Genomic DNA, 25,592 nt, shown 5'->3' on the forward strand with positions numbered 1-25,592 from the left:
GCACAAAATTTATAAAAAACGGCACGGTAAAAGTTTTTAAAAATTTGCAGCATAGTGCGAAGCACGGTCAACTGTAAGAATATACAAAGCAAATGCCATTTTTTAAACATCACTATTAGGGGCCTAATACCTTAAAATCCCCACCTATTACTACTGTTACCAGGGCTTTTCATCAGGAAATTGCAATTGGGAAGAGGCCCAGGCCTTTCAAATTGGGAAATTAATGCGCGATTATTGCCCATTTTGGGAAAAAGCTATTCATGGAAATATGGGTACTAGTGTATAAATTTGAACAGTAATAAGTATTTTCAACTGAAATTTAACTTTTACTGTAATACAGCACTTTATTTTGAATTCAGATTTCAAATTTCGCAAATCTAATGATCACAAGTCCATGTCTCTTTATTTTGTATTTTTGAAATTATCAACCAACATATTCAGTTCTGTGTCACTTGGGGCAATGTCAAGCAGATTTACACGCATTAGGTCATCTAAATGTTTTGTAGTAAGATATGTTCTAAGATGGGTGCAGATATCAATCATTGCACTGAATGACCGTTCAACTACAGCTGTGGACTGTGGTATCAGCATAGCCAACTCATACATGTACTGAACACGATGGAAACAGGTCTTGAGTCCCTCATCTTTGGTAAGCTCCCCATAAACACTTAACAAGCATGTCACTGGATCCTGTGGTCTCTTTCTGAAGATTAAACAGTAACAAATTAACATTGAAAGAAAGCTTATATAATATAAAACAAAATCATTACAATGGCTACAGCGAAAATTTCACATAAAAGACAGCATTTGCCAAAATAGCATTTTTTTTTACAATTACAATGTATTTAAAACTTGTCATACTTAAATTGTATTATATAATTCTTATTGTGAGCAGATAAAACACTGATCAATAATGTACTTGAAAAAAATATTATTTAATTTAATTTATGTTCAAGTGAAATATTGTTTAATAAATGAGCATTTAAATGATATGCCTTAGTAATTTTAAGTATTTCAAACTTTTAACTTTTTTTTCAAAATATATAACAATATTCAAGGTATAACTGATGATAGATCATGCCCAAAGAATTAAAGAAAAGTAAGTTTTATTAATTTCATGATACATGTAAAAAATAACAATCAACAAAGAACACTAGAACATTAAACATTTAACACTGATTCCAACATAAACTGACTTCATGAGAAATAAGTGAGTTTTAAAAGCAAGCAGCTCTTGTTCAACTATAGCATCTACATCTGGTGGTGCCACAGACGCATGTCCTTGAAAAGTATCAGTCTTCTGGTGACCATAATGCTTGACAAGTGTCTTTATCTTTTCCTACCATGAACATGCATCATTAGCAAAACAATTTCAAGAAATGAATTGAAAGTGTCAGTATATTTAAAACTAAAAGCATTCAAAGGGAAATCATTGATGTTGTCAGTGAGTATGTCAATTGAGCATATATCAATCTTGGCTGTGGAGATGACATTTTCATTGAATTTTAGTATATCATAGTATTGAAATTACTACTTACTAAGACTAACAGAAAGTTCAGAAACTCTGTGAAACTAACCTTTCCATATTCACACAGATCACTGGCAGTATCTGGCTGGTTCACTGGATCTAAAACACTAAAAGCAGCTAAAACATCAGACTTGACAGTAAAAGCATCCTCAATCTCTGTAATGAGTTGGTATCATCGGTATCCCAACAGTCTGAAGATAATCTGAAAAAATACACAGTCACTCTCTTTTTCTCAAATTCTAATTATGTTGTTTTCAACTGTTATGCTAATAATGCATGTCTATCCATAATAAGAAAATAAAGGCACTTGCTTCCCTAAGCATTATTGTCATCATATTTCATATTTTAATGAATAATATATAAATGAATGTTTGTGATATGTTTTAAAAATGAATACTCTTACCATGTGGTGTTAGCTGATTATTGTCATCTCTAAGTCTGCGTGCAAGGTCAGTCCTGTCACTAATGACGTTAAGTAGGTCATCACACTTTCTGAAAATTGATTGACAAATATAAATAAGCAGTAAAGGAAATTTTATTTGCAGGAATATTAAAATGTCTAAATGATTTTATTTAGTATATCTGACTTAATGATATAAATCAAATAAATAGTTTTTTTTTCATGTGCTGCAACTGTTAATTAAATTGCTTTCAAATAAATAATAAATAACTGTCAAATTGCTTTCCAATAAATATTATAAGTCATTATGCTAACTTTGTACCTTTATATTGTATACAATTACATCTTTACAAAGAAGACTTTTTATAAATAAAAAAATAATTCAAACCTGAACTCTAAATCATCATCAAATTGACCTTGCTCATACTGCTCAATCAAACCATGAAGCTCATTAATGCAGGCTTTCACACGTTCCGTCAGGCTTGAGAAGTACCCGATGTCGCTCTGCAGATACAGTGATAAGTGATTGACAGGTTTCAGCACATCTGATAGGAGGAGAATAGTCAGTACTGTCTTACGGTCTGCTGCCTTGGCCCGAATTCCAGCAATCTCCGGCTCCCGTGTTTCAGTGAATATAGTATCCAGGGTATACAGTAAAGATTCATATCTAGAAATGAAACTCACACAGGCTCTGAGATGAGATAGCCACCTGTATTGCAGAAATTTGCATGCAGATTTGAATCTATCAACCGGCAAAAAATATTGAATAGCAACTATTTTGGAAAAAAAGTAATGATTAATTTCGCTGACTGATTACCATATTTGATTTAATTTTTCTTTTTTCTTTTACTTATTTACCCATTAATATAACTCGAAACAGTGAGAATTTTTTGTTTGGTTAATGATTTGAATGAGGGCCAAATACCTTGTTGCAGCCGCTCTTATGAAGGTTAGTGGGGTTTCATCATACAGCTCTTGCATCTGACGAAACACTGCATGCCTCTTTGCAGAGAAGTGGAAAACCTTCCAGATGGAAACAAGGAGAGCTTCAACATCAGCCATTGTTTCATTTTTCTTCAGCAGATGAGTGAAACACAAAGCCAAACGATGATTACGGCAATTAAGGTACAGGCTAAGAGGAGACATGTGTCGTACTCTTTTCTGCAGACCTGAAGTCATAGAAAGTACAATAGCAAATTTATGTAATTAAGTTTAAAAATGAAGGGATTAAAATTGATCATCATACATGCATGCTTTTAAACCGCTTAAGTTCACATATAGTTTTCTGTTTTTAAAACATGAGAGAGGTCATTTCCAAAGAATGATACTGAGTTTAAAATTATTCATAATTGTAGTCTAAAAACTTGTCTTTAGCTTTTTAAAGCCTTAAGATGATCATTCATTGCTGCAACACTTCTATTTAACAGTAAAAAAATTTAAGTACCTGTTTTCTCTCCGCTCATAGTATTGCAGCCATCTAGTGCAACAAACCTTATGTTTCTGGGGTCAATTCCTTTGGACAGACAAAAAGAGTTTATAGCTTCCTGAAAGTCTGATGCTTTGGTACCTGTCATGTTCACAAGTCCAAGAAAGTTTTCCTGTATACCATGTTGTCCGACCCAACGTGCCATGATTGAAACTTGCGATCTGTTGGCGTTATCTGTGCTTCAGTCCAGAAACAAAGTAAACTTTCTGTTTTTCAAATCTTCCAAGATTTTTTTCTCGTTAAAGTCACTGACTATCTCAACAAACTCCGTGGCACCTCTTGGAGACAGATAATTCGTGTCTGCTTCCAGCATATCACTGACTTCTTTGTCTCCGAGACTTGCAAGTAATTTTGCTATCTCTTTTAGATTTTCACAATGGCCCCATTTATGTTTAACAAGGAAAACTGTGACCTTAAGCAGTTTTTTTTAAGTAGTTTCTATTCTGCTCAACTTGTTGAATTGCTTTGTTTTCAGTCTTCTTTTTTGCAGTCTGTACCATAACCTTAAAAGTATCCATATTAGTAGACAATGTAGCATATCTCTCGGTGCTTACTTTGTGGCAATTACTGTTTTCATGAATTTCCAGTCTACGGGATGGATGACTTCCAAGAACCGTACCAGTGGAAACAAAAGCTGACTCATTAGATAAGTTTTCTCCGAAAGCTCACAATATTTACAAATGTAGCCTTTCCTTTTTGAGCTATGATATAACCATGAAAACCTGTTTTCATACCAAATGTTACATCGTTTCCTGCCATCAAAATTTAAATCATCATCTGGTTTACGGGCGTCTTGAACAGTAATAGTACTAATAGTACTAACAGCAGGATCATTGGAGTGTTCATCACAGCTAGGCACACAGTCATTGTTTGAAATAGAAGAAACTTCCTCGGCAGAAACAGTGGAAATAGTAGTATGGATACTAGTTGGGACCGCTTCGGTGATATTATCACCGGTACCGTCCTCTAACTTACGTTGTTTCACCCCGCAGTCGAGTAGTGACCTCTGATTTTCTGATATTGCCGCCCGTTTGATCGTTTTGTTGTAATACTTTCCGTTATGTGACATGTTCTGTTAGAAAACGATAAACCGGAAGTAAACACCGAAATACGAATTAATTTATCTCCCCTGAAACACGGACTAAAATCTAAAATCCGGGACACGGAACATAACGGATTAGACTGGTTATGCGTAACAAGCGGTCATATGTGCTATAGTAAAACAAAAAAATCGATACCAGACAAACGCTTCCTCCGGAAATAATAAATGTAAACAAAATCAAAATCATATGCTGGCGTAATTTTGGGAAATCTTACCTTGCATTTTGGGAAGTGTCTCTGCCACAGTTGGGAGAAAATACTATATTTTTGGATTGGGAAGTAGCCGAATATCGGCCTCTGTTATACAAGGATGAAAAGCCCTGGTTACGCCGTTATTTTATTTATGATCTAGTGTTGTGGGTTTTGACTGGCCATCTTAAGCATGATTATTCATTAATAAGTTCTAGAAAAAAAAAAAATTTGTATTGAACACAATACATAGTAGGTACTGCAACTGTCTAGACATAATTAATATCTTGCACTGTATAGATATACATATCTTATGCATAATTATTCATTAATTAGTTCATGTCTTTTTAAAGTGTGTTGTTTAAAAGAAAACACCTTAGTTTGGTATTAACTGGTGTTTGACATAGATCTATATTTAAGTCTTATTTTGCTTATATCTGCGAAAGTATCAAAAAAAATTCTTGTGATGGTATATGGAGGATCCTGCTACCTAAAATACTTCGTATAGTTTGTATATTTTGTCATGTGAGCGCAAAAACTAGTTAACTGACATTTTTAAAATTTCCAGGAGAGCCAAAAGAACTAATTACTTCTTTCTTAATCTGAGTTACTTTTATAATATAGATAATAATTATTATTATGTGTATAGTTTTCGAACAGGTGAAAATACATGAATTTATACCTTAGATGTATTTTTTATAAACTCATTACTGTCAAAGAGTATTTTGTTAAATATGCACATAGCTTGTTCCGAAATTCTTTTGTGCAAAGACAGGTTTAATGTTCATAACTGGCTTTATGGATCATTTTTATGTGTGCAAAAAGTGGCTATGTACACTTCTCTAATGCATTTCTGCACAACCAAACTCAAAGTAAAGCTTTGCATATGCTCAGATAATAAGATGAATAGATTTTAAAGTTGACTCACACCCATGACTAGTATGGTCTGACAGCATCTGCATGATTATAGATAGTATGTTGTATAGTGGCATGTGTCTTACTTCACTACATTCACATACAATTGGTGTTAATTATTAAAATGGTTATCATTATTTCTGTTAATGACTTGAAAATGTAGGAATCAGTGCAAGCTAATGGACAACTTACTAATAATACCAAACATTCTAATACAACAAAACAAAGATGTCCAGCACATGACTCTAGTCATGAGTTATGTGGCTTATCTTTAGTGTTCTAGAGCCTATAAAAACATATTGATATGACTACTCTCTAGACTTTAATAACGGATTGATACAAATTACTACTTTGAGGTATGGCTCAGGTACAGATCGATACGGATTACTATGTTTCTATCCGTTGCTAGACGTAAGTGTGACTGGGGTATTATATCATGTGTTTTTGCACTCCACTGTCAGCTAATGATTTTGTGTTACATATTTAAAGGGCAAGAAAAGCCTGACCATAAGTTAATGTTTTATGAAAGTCGTTCGCATGCCTTTATAACGCTGAAAGGATTTTTAAAATCTGATGACTATTGAAAAAATGGCAGTTTTAAATTTAAGAAAATGGCTGATCAAGGAGGCAGCCATTTTAGTGTATTTATGACGACATTTGTACACTGCTGAATACTCTGTTTAACAAATAACCTTTCAAATAGATTAATTTCATATGTTTTATGAGTGTAAGATGCAAAGCATGGTAATTTCTTTCATTATAATTTGAAAAGGTATAGATAAAATTGTTTTACATAAATGAATAAATACAGGTCAGATATGTTGTTTGAAATTTAACAAAACAGCTATTTTGATTTTTGTTGCCATGAAAACAAAATGGCCGCCAATTTGATCAAATATTTAAATGCTCATAATTTTCTCATTTTTAAGCCAATTCTGGTTATTCTTTCACATCTTAAAATCGTTCGAGAAATTCTAGCAGACAAAACTAGCATAAAATAACAATTCCTTTTCCTTTAAGTTTGTAAGCTGGTTTACAATTGGTCATTTTTTAAAACTTCAACATTCCTGTATGGTAACTACAACGGTAGCCGTGTATTTGGATCTGTCCAATATGGCTGCTCAAAACAAAAAAAACAATGGAACATCATCTAAGTTTTTGAAGCTATTTCTACGTCTTTTTAAAATTTTGTTATCAAACTCTGTTCAATAAGCCTACTAATGCTCAAAGAAATAATCGCCACATCGGCATTGCCATCCGAATGGTATTTAGCATTAATATCTCTTAATAAGTGATAGAAATTGTTCGATGTCGAGCCAGTTGTTCTAAAATTTCATTTTTACTGTTAGTAAAATAAAAAAAAATGACTGAATGGATATGAATATACTTGACGATAATCTCTAGTATAAGTATATACAAACTGTGGTATGTACAAAACAACTGAATATTCAAAAGGACACAAAACGTTGACAATAATAGAAACATTAAAGTAACGGTTTGGATCATAAGTGTACACCGGTTTGGATAACTTAGTCGCTTTGGACTTACCTTTCTAACTGCTAATGTATGTTTCTAACTATGTATAGTTTGCATACATGTTCAAATATATCTTCTTACAGAGCATGTCCATCAAACACTTGTTGCTAGATTTTTATAAATGTGTATGCATATAAAGTTGAGATGCATACCTTAAACGATGATCAATATGATTTGTTAATTATAATTAAACCAGTGTATTTACTCAAACTGGTGTCACTAATGCCAATTTGAAAGATAGTGGTTTCAAAATTGTTTTAAATATATACCAGATGACCAGGAAAGGTGTTTGTAAATTGAAAACTTTTTGGTGCAAAAATTTCATGAAACAAGAATTAGTTTTATACCTTGGCACACACCTCACACGTAATATATACGTTAGCACTTATCCAAAGAAACATGCCTGTTGGATGACATTTTTACAGGGGATAGTTTTAGGCTAACAGGGATAACAGACGACAAGTTTACCTTATCACCTTTCCATATGTACTACAAGTCTTATACTCCCCTATGGTCAGTTGACTTTGCTATCCAAGACGATGTCCAACTGCTTATTTCTTTCTTTAACGTTATGTACAAGTTAAGCTTTATATTTTTGTATGTACACATCAATGCATACACTGTTGTAAGGTTTTTGGTGTGAAAGGACTGAGTTCTTACAATGTGTTTATTTTAGCAATGTGACTGGCCCAACTAAAACGCAAGTGGGAGAGGAATGACCAATAAAAGCAATGAAAAACACCATTTGTCATAAATGGAAATTTAAACGCACAAGCCTAGCAGTAACTTTTTACAGGGTGCTAGAAAACAGTAGTGTTGTTTATTATGCATAACGGCTTGATGATCTGATGATAAGGCCCCATTAAAAATTTGCTGTCTCCCGATCCTAAATTTCAATGGAAAGGAGATCAAATTTCTTATGAAAATAATTATTCGTTTCTTTGTATATTTATATACTGATTTCTGTTATAAATTTGAAAATCATTTCACGACTGTTTACATAATTATGTCTCTTTGAAAAGGAGTAGATGTCAAATTTAAATGAGGACAACAAAGCCCGACTCCTTTACATTGTCACTAAAAAGCTAAAGATATTAATGAGTGCGTAAACAATTTTGCTTAAAGTTATGTTTAAGCCATTGAAATAATGCTAAATGAGATACCTGCTAATATATAAAAAAAATAACCAAGAATTTCTAAGTCATATTAGAGGCATAACGTTTTGAAAAAGCTAGGCACTCATGGAACCTTTGCACAATATATCACAGTGAACAAGTGTTGGAGTTGTGAAGTTCCATTTCATTTTAATGATATCACAGTGAACAAGTGTTGGAGTTGTGAAGTTCCATTTCATTTTAATGAGTTATGAAAATTGTTCATTGCATATTAGGCAAACAGGTATGTGAAGTTTAATCCATTGTAACTAGTGGTGCTGAGATACCTGTTGCCGAAAAAACAAACTATTGCGGTTATGTGCGTTACATGCCAGATCATCACAGTGAACAGTTTAGTTTTGTTTCAATACAGAATACTATCAAATCAGGACGCTGAAGCTGATGAACGGATGTGGGATGTGTGCAATAGCCATGCGTATTTTTCAAGCTCATTTTTCAATTGCGAAACACTTACTTGTACAGGCCGTTTGTAATTGAGTTGGTTGTGGGGACGGTAAACAAATGATTTTAATAGGGACCTATTTTCTATTCAATTACTGATCGCTGTTCCCAAAACGCAACTGAAAATGAGATAGACAAATGAACTTTGAAAGAATTTGTTTTATATCGAATTTCTAAAACGAATAACTTAGATTATCTGAACCAGCTATGCACTTAAATGTACTTGCACGTCGTTTTGAGCTACCCATCTGGATATAAAATGCTTTATTTTATATATGATTCCGGAAATAAATCTTTAATTATAGAATTATGAATTCGAATTTATTATCGGTAACATATTCCCATGCATCAGTAACACAAACAATTTGTTACAACGTTAATTTTATCGTTCATATACACCTTTTTCCTTTAAGCTTATATATTTAGTTTAATAACATTTAGTTTGCTTCTTTCGCTAGATTGTGTTCTTGGTAATACATGACATTTTTTGTCGATTCGCTGTAAAATCCAAGTCACTAGGTTTTATGCCATCCATATACAAGGCCACTCTGATATCCCAGAAATTGTGAAGGAGATAACTGTATTTGTATCTGGTTTTGATACCGATCATGTGAATTTAGATGCTATCCAGACCGTTACATATACTAAATCCAAACCGTTAACTAGTTTTCGCCTACTTGTATCCAAAACGGTACATACTTGATACATGTGCTTGACTTCAGGTTGTATTTAGTTGCAAAACTACTGATTTTTCAGTTGAGAGGTTAATAGCTACATACGCAAAAAATGCTTCTTCTTTCCTTTTAACTATTTCTACTGATGATGCAAATGCAAAACGTTTGATAATATCATTTTAAAGTGTCGCTTTCGCTTTTGAACGCTACAATCAGCACGTTTTTATCATTTATTGATTTGAACTGGAATGATATGATCATTTTATAACCCATAATTTGGACCTTAGATTGATGAGACAAAATGGTATACATTTTTATGTCAAAATATTCTGATAAATGGTAGAAATCAGCAAAACTTACGCGACGTCTTCGTCTTTTTTGCTCGAGAGAGGCCACATTGGACAGATCCAAACATACGGCTACCGTTGTATGTACCATGCTGTGAAAATACAATTCCCAACCCAATACAGGTTTTAATTTGGCCTAACAAGATAAAATATTTTCTTTCCGGAACATCAAAAAAAAAAAAAAAAAAAAAAAAAAATATTAGGGTAGGTATAAAGGTATTTTTTAGAATTTTCTATTTATTAAGTTGACTTTTCGGAAATTATTTTTAGTTTTGCAACTTTTTGTTAAAAAGTTGAAAAAAAAACATCTCTAAGGCCTTAAGTATACCACTTACCTTATCACTTAATGCTCATGCTGACATTAACACAGACAATGCTCAAGTGATGGCATAAGCTCATACTTAGAAGAAATAAAAACAACAGAACTCATCAGCTGAAAAAAATATATTTTTGAAAAAGGTTTTCTTGTTTTCTCCGGTTTTGCTGGAAAAAAACAACTATGGCTTCTACATATTGGAAAAAAAATTCTGACTCCAAAATCACTCAGAAAAAATTCAGGCTCCAAGTCAGATTTTTAAAAAATATTTTTATTAATCTAAAAGCCATATTCTTTGTTTTGAAAATGCTTGTAAGTTTAATATTTTATAATTACATAATAAGGTTAGTATAATTATTTTATCATTTTTATAATAACATAATGGTTTTTAGGGCAGCATTTCATTTAAATATTGGACACTGCTAAAGATGAGATTGATTCTGTGTAGTGTAATTGTGACTGCAATTATGTTAAACGGGTAATTTCAGTATATGAACTGTAATCTATACTGTAAACTTAAGCATATGAGCAGGGAGGGGTGGGGGCAGGGGAAGGGGAGTGCCATCTTTTGAATATCATATATTTCCTTCTTATTTAAATGACCATACTGATAATTATATCCTAAAAGTTCACTAGAATTCAGCAGTTGGCTGTTGAAATATCCAGAACCATCTGCAGTAAAACTTCTTACAAGTATCTTGCACCTAATAAAGATTTCTACTTAAAATGCCTTTCTTCCAAGTTTTGTTGACAATATATAATTTAAACAAAAGTAATCGACAGCCATAATCATTTAAAATATCCCAATCTGCAAAATTTTACCCCCCCCCAATACACAACACTTTCTCAAAATAAGATTTAGTATAACATGTTATATGCCTTATGCAAGTACATATAGGTTAAATTATCTAAAGGCATATAGCTTTTAACTTATTTTTTTCCTTTTTATAGGTCAATATTTCAACCCAACAAGATCAACTCCTATAACTCTGACATGCATTTTGCCAATTATGCCCCCTTTTGCACTTAGAAAATAAATCCTGGTTTAAGCGTTAAAGTTTTGGGTACAAGTTACTATCTCCAAAACTAATGCAGATATTGATTTGAAACATCACTGTGTCTTCAGGGTTAATTGCATTATATTTTTAGCATCAAGATCCATAAACCTGATATGCATTTTGGTCAAATTATGACCCCTTTTTGACTTTGAAAAACTTGGTCAAAACTTTGCATGCAAGTTCCTTTCTCTAAAACTGAGGTAGATATTGTATTCAAACCTCACTTGTGAATTCAGGGTTATAAAACTAGGTGATAGCATCAAGTCCCATAACTCTGACATGCATTTTGGCCAAATTATGCCCCTTTTTGGACATAGAGAAAATCCTGGTTAAAGTTTTGCATTCAAGTTAATTAATGCAGATACTGGATTGAAAGAGATATTTTAACATTTATGATAATGTTCCTGCTACTTGGACAACAATTCGAATAGTCAAGCTTTTGCTGTCTCACGGACAGTTCTTGTTAAGAATAGCTCTCAAACACACGGTCAAAAAATGTGAATAACAACACATTGCATTTATAATTTTAACTCGTTATAATACATACAGTTCATCACAGACTGTGATTAACTGGTTATAAACTCTGTCCAAAATTTCATTATCATTAGAACTGTAAAGTATGAACTACTGCATCAGTCATTTGGAAATAAATTAAAAACTACTGACCTTGTGTCATCAAGAACTGGCCATAGTTGAAGACATCTCACTGTGTAACAAAACAGAACTCAAGACGATAAGCACTCCAGTATCACCAGCACCCTTCGTTGTTTTTATTTGTTTTAATAATAAATATTTCATTTTAAATACAAACTTTTCTCCAGTGAAACAATAATCTTGTGAAACTTCTATTAATACAACAATAGGATAGAGTTTTCCCCTTAAGGAGTTTCCTAAAATAGAAAAAGTAGACACTTCACAGGTCACTTAACACGACAGAAACGAAAATGTTGCAGGCTCGGTTTGATTGAGTCTGTTCATGGACGGTAGTGGAAATGAATGCTACCGTCCACGCCCTCTAGCCCCGGGTTTAGCAGAACTCAACATTTACACATGCTACACATCCGCAGATGTAATCAAACGGCGGTGAACATGGAACCTTCAATGATACACGGGTTGTGGCGTGTAATTCCATGAAAAGCGGCGTTTTGTCCCCAGATAAAGTAATGGGTTTGCCCAAATCTAGAAAACAATGGGCAGAACTAAACAAACTGGAATTTAGAAAGGGGATCTGAGGTTACGGAGCCTGCATATCACAGGAACTGTCAAAAGACAAAATTAAAAAGCAGGCACCATATCCAAGGGGTGATTATACAATACCCAAGACTATGAAAGCGAGTATTGGAACAACCCAGGCCGAAATGGTCATGCTGAAAAACTAAACAGTACCAATAACACGACATAAAAGTCGTGCTGAACAATCTGAGAAGATCGAAATATAACAGTCCTAAACCCTGCTACACCTTAGTAAACATACATAAATATATAATACTGTGTATGCACTATCTGATTCAGAGGTGAACCCGATGCATCGTTGTTCCTTAAAACTGCAATCGTGAGAATTCAGATCCCAGAGCATTTTTTAAAACATTCCGCTCGCTACGCTCGCAAATCTGGTATCAGTAGTATTATATTAAGCTGAAGACCAGGAGAGATAAGAAAACAGATCCACTGTCTTCTAGTCTATACAGGATATTTTGCTTCTTCACCCTTTCCCTACCCATCAGATTGCTTGCACTTTGTATTATGTTTATACAGTCATCAATGTTTTACATAAAAGCAATGATTATTCAAATACGCTGGTGAACTTTATCAGACATTTTTGCTTGCATTTTCATCAGATAGCCAGCGTATACTGATGATGTTGACAGGTATAATTATTAAAAAAGTCCATAAATGGGAAGAGTATATCATCAAATATACATCGAAATGCACCAGAGCTAAGTTCTACAATTAAATTTTTTCCAAGAACACATGCATATGTCCCGATCAATATCCAGTTTTGGCTGGCTTTTTCCCTTAGGGCTCATTTATCTTTTAAGTTTCAATTATATAATTAATGTATATGAAAATTAAAAACAATTGTTTTACCATTTTTGCTAAAAGAAGTTTATTACTATCCTCTAAATCAAAGAGACTTGCATTTAGCTAATTCATGTGTACTTAGGCAAATCAATCAATATACTGAATGTCTATCTTTATCGCATTTGTTACCTTTGAATAACAATAATATTTTGAGAAAAAAATCAGACTAAGATCATTAAGTAGTAGAGATTGGTGTTCAAACTCACTTAATGTTAAAATTATAATAAAATGCAAATTTACATTTTTGTTTGCCTATCTGTTACACTGGCTTTTAACAAATCATTCCTGCCAAAAAATGTTAAGTGCACTTAGCTTGTTTTTGCGTTTAGAATTTATGCAATTAATGATATTTTATGAGTGCAAAAACTAGCCAAGTGCACTTGTCCTGTTTTTGCTCATATCAAAAATTGGTTTGCAGATAGCAGGTTTTTGCAAACTTCTGAAAAGGGGTTTTTTAAATAAAAATTTGAAAAACTAAATTTGGGGTATATGTATGACATCATTTTTGACTAAAATATGCAAAAAGGTAATTTTTAAAAACAATGTCAGTTATCCAGTTTTTGCGTTCATATGACGATTTATACATTCATTTCTGTTACATGTTTGAAACTTTTGTTCCATATATATTGAATAGACGCATATGTTACGAATTAAAAATAACACAGCCTAATTTTCTTGTCCTACCTAAAACAAAAGGAACAATAATACCAATTCAACAAAACGGAAAACAAGACAAATATGAGATTTTCTTAACAGAAATACATGTACAAGGCAAGATTTATTCTAATTGTATCTGCCATTTCTAAAAGATTCAGGTCGATCTATGGTTAACCGATGATAAACCGTTTCTATTTAATAAATATGATAATGAAGAAAGATAGTTGTGCCTATAATATTTTCTAACTCTAACGCATAAAATGGACATTTTTTTATTTAAGTTACGTCAAGAAAAATATACATGTACTTTTGTCAACGGCTTGTTTTAATCAAATATGCTGAACAAAAAATCTATTCTAGCTCAAACATAAATAAACATTTACTAATATTTACGTCAAAACACATATGTGATTGTACTTTTATCAACAGCTAGCCTAATCGACTATGTTCATCTGAATAGCGTAATATTTAATTCCATCTAGTAAACGTTTCTGTTAACCTCATATTCACATCTCTACCGTTTACTATTACTTGCAGAAAAGATAAAAATAAAATAAAATAAAATCAGAATTCAGGAAACAGCTGTTCGGTGTTCGTTAGTATGGACCTACAAAATCAGGTCGGCTTCGTCCGATCCATACCAAACAACACCAGACTATGGGCCCGTCTTATCAAGATACTTACGAGAATATTTCTCGTATCTTTCTCGTAAGTCTCTCGCAAGGTTCTCGTAAGTCTGATAGGTGTCTTATGAAAATTATCGTAGCTACGATATCGTAAGTTTCTACATAAAATCCTCGTAAAGTTACGAGAGGGTCAGGGGTCTCGTAAATATTTACGATATCGTAAATAAAATGGCGGCATCCGTGTGGGCAACCACGACGAAACTTTCTGTCGAAAATACTGCAGATTGTTCAGCAGTAAAACTTGATTTTCCGTGTACATGTTGCACAACAGTGGATGAACTACGTCATCGATCATACAAAAGCACGCGCTTTGGGTCAGTGCGACACGAAGCGGAAGCGAGTGTAAAGGAAATATTGAGCACATAAATTCTGTTTATCTTCGCTGTTTCCTGTGTTGACAGATCAATTGGAGGGACATGCTGGTAATAATTATTGTAGAAATATTCGGTTATTTAGGTATAATTTTATGAGTGTCGATATTGCAGACATTCATCATCAACGGTTATTTTGGGTCGACTCGTACCCTGTTTACTTCGTATCAGTGTTTTTTATCATCTATATAATAAAAGAAACTGAATGTGCATGAGACTTGATTTTAATATATGTAGGTGCCTTAGGTGTGAGAGGTCCCGGGTTCGATTCCTGGTCAGGGCTGAAGTATGATCAGCCTGTTACATTTGGCGCCCAACGTAAATAACTCACGAGTAGATGTGAATGGACACCTTGGAACGTCCCATAGAGGTTCAAACTCCTGGAATTCGAGGACGAATTCTAAATTGGAGGGGGTGTATGTAGTAGGGTAGAGTATAAGGGTGCACTTATACTTCCTTGCTATTGAGCTAGCTTTTATAGCGACGTAGTAGAGTGTCCGCCTTAGGTGTGAGAGGTCCCGGGTTTGATTCCCGGTCAGGGCTGAAGTATGATCAGCCTGTTACATATAAAAATAAATTAAATAGGCATCAATGATCTATATTTGATACGGACAAATGCCTGCAATCGAAGGGTATGTTTGACAGTATTGCAACTGTAACAGTCTCAGGCAAAATGTGCAGCCTCGACCGGGTTTCAAATCTCGGACCTTTGCTTACCATGCCAAAACTCTACCAACTGAGCTACATGTACCGAGGCCACCCGATACGAGAACCGCTCCACACCTTCCCTCTTATTGCGAGACATTAGCACTCCTGGCCAATGTCTGCTGCAGACTGTTAACTGAATTCAGATTCACATCCCATCCAAACTGCTTTGCCCTGCATGGGCTCCAAGGGTGAGCATGCCAACGCTCTACCAATTGAGCTACCGAGGCCACCCGATACGAGAACCGCTTATTCAACTACACAACTAATATGACCTGTCTGTATTGAACATATGTTTACTGGATAATAAAGTCAAGGAATTCTCTTGCCCTCCAATAAATTACCTGAAAGCCGCCTAGCCTGCATGATAGTCATCAGGTAACCCAATGCCTAGTCGAGAGTCCTCTAGGGGTTTTGTATCTGGCTTGAATTCTTGATTTGACATATTTGAGATACTACATATGTCATGCAAAATAAGTTACAAATGAAACATTCTTATCACACAAGCTTGGTATCACAGTTTATTATAATGTCTTAAAACTATTTATGTTGCAGAATGCCAGAAGAAATTACAGACAACAATACTGCTCAGTGCAGTAACCAGACCTAAAAAAAAAACACTGCTCAAGGCAAACTTTTGGGACAGAGTGCTGCATACATGGGCTTGTGCACAAACTGAAATTTTGCAAGTCAACTGTCAAAGTCATAAAGAGAGGTAATAAAAGGAATGGAATCCATAATACCTTTTAAACTGTTAAGCAGATATTTAAACCTATGACAAATATATGAATTATTATTGAGATAACAATAATAAAAAATAGGAAATAGCAAGAAATTTACATTTAGTTATAGTTATGTTTATGATAAAAAAAATTGGCTGTCAAATTATAACCAAAGTCATTATAACCCTTCAAAGGTAGTTTGTTGCATTAAACTAACTATTTCTGTTTTCTTAATATTGTATTATAAATAAAATTCTAAACAGTGACATTTTTTTGTAACAGATCTATAGTGGACAATGTTGAACAGAGCTGAAGTCCTAGAATCTCGGTCAACTGCAGATAGCAGCATGGCGTAAAGCAGACATCTTGTTTCCCAGTCCAATTTTAGTCAGGTATTCTTGGTGGTATGTGACAAAAAAGCCATTGATTTTTTTTTTCTTCCTCTTGAATTCATACAATTCATACAGTCATATAGAACCATGAAAATGTTATTTAAGTTTATAAAATGTTCAAAATGAAGTAATTATAAAATTCCTTCATTCTAAAGATATAATTATGTCTTTGTCTGAATAATAGTAGCAAATATATATATATTCCTTCTTATCTTAGAGTGATAGTAATAAAATTTTTAATGTATTGCACATTATAAATAATTTAATAATTCTTCATATTAAAGCAGATTTTATTGTTTGTTTCTGAAAATACAGTTGACAGACCATATTACTGATATTACATTTTGTCATAACTATAGCTTTAATAAACCAGGATAAGTTTGAACATTAGCTTTACTTTTTCAGGTATGAAACTGCAGTCAACACAGGTTTTTAGAGGTCTGCGAGTATAGAGTTTTAAACTGTGAAATAAAGTAAGTTATGTTTGTCTTTTCTAAGACCTGTAGGGCATATTTAAGACATACATGGTATACATATTCACTTTTACTTCTCAGAATTCATCATATATATGTCATACTAGATAGCACACAGTATGTTTGTCCATTATAGAGTACACCTTTTATTTGCTTGAAAATATTTTGACTTTTCACAACTGATGTGGTATCAGTTGCCCTTTGTTGCTGTGCATTTGAAACCCACACTAGGGGTATAGCATTCTTTCATGCAGGAAAGTTATCCAGCTAATTTACATAGTGTTGGTTGTTAAAACAAGTGCCTGCTCTATCTTGCCTGAAGTAATACCTGGGCTCTTCTGCCACCATTGAAAGCTTGAAAGTCATACTAAAAAATAGTTTTGTCCCTTTTAAGTTCCTTACATTTTGATGTTAACAAGAAAGCAGAAAGCTGGAATTTCTACAATTTAAAAATTGATCAATCATGTTTAATAATGTGCCAGGAGTTTTACATATCAGCAGGTTTCTCAAGCACTACTTTATGAAATGCTTTCAAAGGTCAGTCAAACATGTCTTCTTCATCATTAGTTGATCTCACAGACAGGTCACATAGAGCTCTGTAGCTTTTATTTTGTCAGAATTGTGCCTCTTTTTTAAACGAGAGATTTTGGTAACAGTTTTGCCTGTGTCTCAAAAACTACTAGGCCTTCATAAATTACTTTGCTGTCATCAGATAACCTCACAGGGCAAGTTGTGTAACTCTAGCTTCAGTCTTGTCAAAATTGTGCCTCTTTTAATTTAGAAAATTTTATTAAAGATTAATGCATGTAAGCTGGTTTCTCATAAACAACTTCCCATATGATGATAATATTTTCAGCTTTAGAATAGTTAAATACACATAAATTAAAACATGGATGTATATGTGACAGCCCTGATTTTAAGGGTTTGGATAGTAATATTTTAAAATCAAGAGTTATATCCCTTTGTTAGTTTTATTGTGTTTTGTGTGCATTCATGTGCCTTGACCCTAGGTCAAAATTTTCCCTCTGAAATGCTTTAATTTCATTGGATTAGTCTTTCATAAGATACCTGGTCATTGTCTGTATAGTCATGTAACTGAATACTAGGAATATAAACTAGCTATTTTTATTTAGGGACCCAGACTGTCAAAACAAAAAGTTTAACATTAGGTATATGGGCATTTTCTCCAACAATTTAGGAACCCAGCCCAAAATCTAGGGGCCATGGGCTACTAAGCCCCTGCTAATCTATATCCTTCAATACATGTATTGAGCTTTTTATTTTAAAACAGTTGAATTAATATTGGATTAAATACAGGTTTTTTATTTCACTCACTACAGTTTGTAATTATCAATTCAATGGTCCCATAAAGTGCTTAGTAATGATTTTATCTTTTATGCTATTGGCTCATTCTGTTTAGACAATTAATATTTTGTTTCATAATATCACTTTCTTATATCACTGTCTCATTCTCTATTTGCACTATAAACCATTTAATCATTTACAGACCTCTAACCAGATAGCAGAGTGTGTGTGTGTTATGCTGTGCTGAGATATTGCTGTGACATATGGTGCATTAAGGTCCATAACCTGGTATGCATAATTTGTATTTGTAACCTTTAATTAATTGCATAGCAATGTACATTTGAGTTTACACACTTCCTGAAGTATATGTATTTTAGCTGTAATATGCCACTACACACACATGTATATGTTTGAGCCTGAGATGTCATTATTTGATTAAGAGATGTGCTTAATATGAACTGTACGGTATTTTGTGTAACAACTTTGTGTCTTACATGATTGTTAGTATTTATAGTAAGTATTGTTCATATGTTTTTCAGGATGCGTTATACTAAATACTGTGGAGATACTAATATTAAATAGTAAAAACTACAATTGGTAAATTGCTTGTTGACCTTAACAAAGGAATGGAAGAACCCATCCATAAACACAATTAGTTTTTACAGCCAATCATTATGGCATCTATAGAAACTAACAGAGTGGCATTATACATATTCTATATTACTGTAGGTTGAAATTATTGTTTTGCCCATACCAAAGTTTTAGATATGGGTAGATCATCAGGTTTTTTTCTTCGTATTTTTTTCACAATACAGTGTTTAAACTAGAATTGCAGACAGAGCAATTGTAAAACAATTCTTACATTCAACTAAACTTCATCTAGAAAATTGCACTAAAGTAACACAGTGATTATGACTGAAAGAAGATAATAGGATATTTGTTTTCATATAGAGAAATTAAAATGAGGGTTGGATCAATAATTGGTCAGTCAGTTGAAGTAGTTGAGGGTGGTTCTTTACATTATTTGATGGAAAAGCATGTATATATGGTTTTTTTTAAGGTATTATATGTGTTGACAACTGTACAAGACATCCTATTGAAGACAGTTGTGAGTGAGCAACAGCCCAAGACACCTTGTTAATGCTGCCCTGTTACCTACTGAGTTTCTACATACAAGTCAAGTAAGTACTTGCTAAACTGAATTCATCTGAAGCTTTTATAGCTTGACTGTATGAAGTATATGGTGGGCTGTCCTACATGCCCTGGCATCAGCATTCATGTCTACACCTGTTAGTACAAGGTGGATTTTCTTCAAACTTAAAACCACATCATATGACACAAGGGACAAAACTGGCACCAGTATTCCATGAATTTTCCCCTTTTGTACTAAAAATTCAGGTTAATTTTCAGTGCACTTTTCTATTCTATTATTATTAATTGATTAAAACTTGAAATACATTGCAGTTGTTCCACGTCATCTCCCACATCAAAATGACACAAGGTTCCAAAAAAATTTAAACATCTTCTTCGCTGAAACTACCGGTCAGAATTACACAAAACTTGGTCAGTAACATCCTGTCATGGACTTTTAATTAAATAGTTTTCTAAGATTCTTCTTGATCTTTAGTGGCCATCAAAAGCTAAGGAAGAAAAACTTAAATGACCTCTTCTTATGAACCGCTTGATGGATCTTTAATAAATTTGGTTTGTAGCATTAATTAAAGGTCCTCACCAAAGTTTGTTCAAAGTGAGGGCACTTGGGTCCCCTTTTAGGGGCAGCTAGAGGCTGAGCTAAAAATAGAAATACCTTTAACCTACATTTGTCATGAACAGCTAAATGTATCTTCTTCAATACTTGGTATATCCAGAGCTAAAAATAGAAAAGAGTAGATAACTCCTTGTCTTGAAGCTAGTTCAGATGTGATCAGTACAAACCCTAGTTGTGCATTGTGCATGTTAGGGTCTTACCCTTATCCTGCTAAATTTCTATAATGAATTAGTCACAGTACCATTAACTGAAAAAGGGATACTTATGAAAAATAAACTGACTGAATGGTAAACAGTGCAGATCATGATCAGACTGCATAGATGTGCAGGTTATTCATGATTTACACTGGTCGCAAAGACAGAATCAGTTGTGTCCAGCATGATAAGAGTTAACATATATTCTGCTGAGTTATGGAACTTTGTTTTTTGTTAGCTCACCAGAGCACAAAGTGCTCAAGGTGAGCTATTGTGACCAGTCATTGTCCGGCGTCCGTCATGCATCAACATTTGCCTTGTGAAAACTCTAGAGGCCACATTTGTGACCCAATCTTTATGATTCTTGGTCAGAATGTTAGTCTTGATGAGCTCTAGGTCATGTTTGAAACTGGGTCATGTGGGTCAAAAACTTGGTCAGTAGGCCAGATCAAAGGAAAAGCTTGTGAACACTCTAGAGGCCACAGTTATTACCATATTTATGCAACTTGGCCAGAATGTTTGCCTAGGTCAAGTTTGAAGCTGGGTCATGTGGGGTCAAAGCTAGATCACCTGGACAAATCAAAGGAATACTTGTGAACACTTTAGAGGCCACAGTTGTGACCCAGTCTGTATGAAACTTTGTCAGAATGTTTGTCTTGATTATTTCTAGGTAAAGTTTGAAACTGGGTCATGGTTTCCGAAAGATAACTCATGAAGGCTTAACCGATTTTAATAATTTTTGGTACACACGTGTAACATTAGAAAATACATGTCAGGTTTGAAATTGGGGTCAGTAGGTCAGAGGTCAAGGTCGTATTGACCCTGAACAGTTAAACAGTTTCTGGATGATAACTTGAGAACACTTGCAGCTAGGATCATTAATTTTGGTACACAGGTGTAACACCATAAAATGCAGGTTAGTTTCGACTTTGATGTCTGTAGGACATAGATCAAGGTCACAGTGACTCGGAACAATTAAATGGTTTCCGAATGATAACTTGAGAACACGTTTGGGCCTAGGATCATGAATTTTGATACACAGGTGTAACATCATGAAATACAGGTCAAGTTCTACTTTGTGTTCAGTAGGTCAAAGGTCAAGGTCACAGTGACTCGGAACATTTAAATGCTTTCCGGATGATAACTTGAGAACGCTTGGGCCTAGGATCATAAATTTTGGTACACAGGTGTAACATCATGAAATACAGGTCAGATTCTACCTTGAGATCAGTAGGTCATAGGTCAAGGTCACAGTGACTTGGAACAGTTAAACGGTTTCCGGATGAGAACGCTTGGGTCTAAGATCATAAATTTTGGTACACACATGTAACATGATAAAATACAGGTCAAGTTTGACTTTGACGCTAGTAGGTCAAAGGTCAAGGTCACAATAACACAAACAGTTAAACGGTTTCCAGATGAAAACTTGAGAACACTTGGGTCTAGGTTAATGAAAATTATCGGGAGGTTGGTTATGACCAGCAGATGACCCCTACTGATTTTGAGGTCAGTAGGTCACAGGTCAAGGTCACAGTGACCCTGAACATTTAAACAGTTTTCAGACAATAACTTCAGAAGGCTTGGGACTAAGATCACGAAACTTAATAGGGAGGTTGGTTATTACCAGCAGATGATTTGTATTGATTTTGAGTTCCAAAGGTCAAAGGGCCGAGTGACCCGAAACATTTAAACCTTTTCCAGACAATAACTTGAGAACGCTTCGGCCGAGGATCATGAAACTTCATAGGGAGGTTGATCATGACCAGCAAATTACCTCTATTGATTTTGAGGTCAGTAGGTCAAAGCTCAAGCATGTTCACTGTCGACATTGGCTTAGTTCTGTGACAAGGACATATTGTGGGGGTATAATTCGTTACTCCTGTGACAACTCAACTATTCATTAAAATTGATCTATAGCATCATTGTAAGGTCATCTCTCAAAAATGTTCAAATGAGGGCACATGATCTGTTTTATGCTTTTTATACTGATCACAAATATTATTATTCATGATTCTGTGTGTCATAAATATATTCCCTGTCATATGGTGAAGGCCTTGGACCTTCTTAATTCGTCCGTCACATTAGCTGGTGTACTCAGTTGCTCTTACAGTTACCATACATGGTATGATTAGGCTTAAGAAGTAGATGATCCCAAATGTTTTGGAGATAAGTAGGTCAAGGTCATACAGATCAGAGGAACAATCCATCATGGGGGCATACACGTTCTTCAAACAGCTCTTATAATTATGTGTATCTTGACTGATTTTTTCAGGTATCCATCAAAGATTGGCCATGGTGTTTACAGAACTGAAAGCCAAGCTGTGATTTTTGAAAATTTATTATAAAGTTCTAAATGGAAATACAATTTGAAAAGCACAGACAACTTCTTGTATTTTTAAGCTACCACTTAACCATAGTGTTAATTGATTGATTACAGAAATAAATGTATGCTGTGAAGTTCAGTTTAAAATGACTAAATATAAACGCTGTAACAGGAGGATTGGTCAATAGCTGAAAGGTCAAGCTCTAAGGCCATTATTCACAAGCCAAATGCTTTTGTGTCTCTGAATCTCGTATAGAGAGAAGATGTCAAAAGGTCATATTTATGCCCCAACTTTGAAGAATATGTGGTGAATTGTTTTGCTCATTGTTGGTCTGTCGGCATCGTTTTAATAGGAATGGTCTCTGTCCTGACGTTCGTCCGTAACATTTCTATCGCTAAGTATATATCCTAAACCCCTCCAAGGATTTTCATGAAACTTGGGTCAAATGATCACCTCATTGAAACAATGTGCAGAACTTATGAGTCTACCGTGTCTTCTCTGTATCTCCTTAACCCCTTGAAGGACTTTCATGAAACTTGGGTCAAATGGTCATCTCATCAAGACAATATGCAAACCTCGCGAGTCAGCCGTGTTGGCTCAGTGTCAAAGGTTTGAGCTCTGTATCTCTCAAACCCCTTGAATTATTTTCATGAAACTTTGGTCAATTGATCACCTCATCAAGACAATTGTAAGAACTTATGAGTCAGCCATGTTGGCTCAAGGTCAAGGTCACAACTCAAGGTCAAAGGTTTGAGCTTTCATTTTGGGTCTGCTATGTATCTTCTAAACCCCTTGAAGAATTTTCAAATTCATAGATGTTGTCATATAATTAACAACGTCAGTGCTTCCACCCATTACCATCAGCCCTTTCACTATCTATAACAGCGGCGGCGGACAGCTGTCTTTAAGATTGCCTTGTCTGGTCAATAACTAGATAATACTTGTGCCTACAGTAGTCAAACTTCATGGGACTATTACCTGTAGACAGCAGATGACCCTTACTGTTGTTGGGATCGGTGGAATAACGTTCATAGTAATTTTGAGACTGTAATCACCGGCCAGTATTTCAAGAGTGCGTTGGCCTACTGACGCTAAGCTTTATAGAATTGTCTGTGGTAAGTAGACTTCTATTGTCACAAGGACGTCGAGACTTAAAACTTTGTCTGCTATATACTTGAAGAGTGCTGCAGCTGACAGATTTAGAACTACAATATGATATCCTGTCGTCATCAAATGATCATTACGGGTCAGTTGTTTGAAGGTCATGGTGACCTCTAGACTGAAAATGTTCTCCGGCCATATCTGAAGAACCCTTTAGCTACAGCCTTTAAACGTCCTTGGAAAATTGAATGTAAATGACTATACTTTTTACCTGTAAGTATGTCGGAGGTCGGGGTCACTGATCCTTAGACTGAAAGTTTCTTCTTAATAACTATAGAACACTTGCTCTCTACTCTAATTCACAGGGGGCCTCTGTGGCGAGGGGTTAAGGTCGCTGACTTCAAATCACTTACCCTAACCGACGCGGGTTCGAGCCTCACCCGGGGTGTTGAATTCTTCATGTAAGGTAAGCTATCCAGCTGGCTTACGGTAAGGTCGGTGCCCGTTTATGATGAAATAATGCACGGAGGGGCACTGGGGTCTTCATTCCCTATCAAAGCTGGAAAGTCGCCATATGACCGTTAATTGTCGGTGTGATTAACAACAACAAAAACCTAACTTCACAGACATATTTTCTATTTTCAACATATGACACTTGAGGTTTTTGCTGTTGATGAGTCGAAGTCAAAGTGAAAAGATGCTCATTCATATGATTTACATACTAAGCCGGGGTTTGAACCTGTATTGAAGTATGGGAAGTTTTTTGTTATCACTAGGTTAGGAAAGAAATGGCCATAAGTGTCATTTCGTCATGATCTGTACGAAACAAGGCCGGAATGATTATTTTCGTAAAATCGCGACCAAGGCTGAAATTTGGATCAAAAAGTAGATCAAATCGCAAAAATACACGTTTACAACTAATGTCACATTTTCTACTTTATGTTTATTGTTTTGATGAATTCAAGTTACAAACTGTTCATCTGCGAGCAAAATATACGTTACTAGTTGAAATCATAGAAACTAGCACACTGTTTCTGTACACCTGTCCTGTCAACTTCAAGTATTTCGACAGAGTAAGATAGGTATGTCTGTCAGAAAAATTCTGAATAGTACATGCAATAATTAACCACAGGTGCCCATCCGGGCATTCTTTTAAGAACGGGTGGACACTTATAAATACTGGACCTCGCGTTGAAGCCCATACTGCACACATCCTCACGTGATGTTTTCGAACCCACAGCGAGGCAAGTGATTCGAAGTCAGCGACCTTTACCACTCGGAGACACCGTTCATTAATGTTACAAGCAACTGGTGCAACGCAATGCATGGAAACATGGTACCGTACATTATCTTGTGTATATTTCTACATATTCATAGTTATTTTAAGCATATATGAGCGCGCCATTGAGAAAACCAACAAAGATCCATGCTGTTCGCTAACAGTTTCTCTAATTCCAATAGGCTTTGAAAGCGAACAGCAGGGATCCTGACTAGATGCGCGTATGCGCAGGCTGGCCGGATCCATGGCCGCAAAGTCACTATCATGTCGGTTTCCTCATGGCGCGGCTCATATGTATTACCCAGAGGGACTTGAAAATCTTGCAAATTGGGCCGTGATAGATCGGATCTTTTTCAATGGTGTATCC

At 34.7% G+C, this 25,592-nt stretch overlaps 2 protein-coding genes and 1 long non-coding RNA gene across 4 annotated transcripts in view; 1 reads left to right on the forward strand and 2 right to left on the reverse strand.

The window, feature by feature from the left end:
* Positions 1-25,592, reverse strand: part of LOC123551983 (carbohydrate sulfotransferase 10-like) — a 50,103-nt gene that overhangs the window by 8,910 nt on the left and 15,601 nt on the right. The gene's annotated exons all lie outside the window — the stretch shown is intronic.
* LOC123551985 (uncharacterized) lies at positions 445-5,541 on the reverse strand. Its single transcript, XM_045341321.2, has 5 exons — positions 2,854-5,541; positions 2,317-2,637; positions 1,932-2,020; positions 1,578-1,730; positions 445-703 (listed from the first exon to the last, which is right to left on the reverse strand). The coding sequence occupies exons 1-4, from the start codon at positions 3,105-3,107 to the stop codon at positions 1,678-1,680; spliced, it is 717 nt and encodes a 238-aa protein (XP_045197256.2). The 5' UTR covers positions 3,108-5,541; the 3' UTR covers positions 445-703; positions 1,578-1,677.
* Positions 14,558-22,896, forward strand: LOC123526116 (uncharacterized). Of its 2 annotated transcripts, none has more exons than XR_008370667.1 (7): positions 14,558-15,013; positions 16,223-16,382; positions 16,672-16,793; positions 17,187-17,254; positions 18,762-18,847; positions 19,620-19,740; positions 22,794-22,896. It is a non-coding gene; the product is annotated as an uncharacterized LOC123526116 (long non-coding RNA). The 2 variants fall into 2 exon arrangements; XR_008370666.1 differs by having other exon boundaries at positions 14,559-15,013; positions 16,672-16,781.

Source organism: Mercenaria mercenaria, chromosome 4, assembly GCF_021730395.1.
Source record: "Mercenaria mercenaria strain notata chromosome 4, MADL_Memer_1, whole genome shotgun sequence".
Taxonomy (NCBI): Eukaryota; Metazoa; Mollusca; class Bivalvia; order Venerida; family Veneridae; genus Mercenaria; species Mercenaria mercenaria.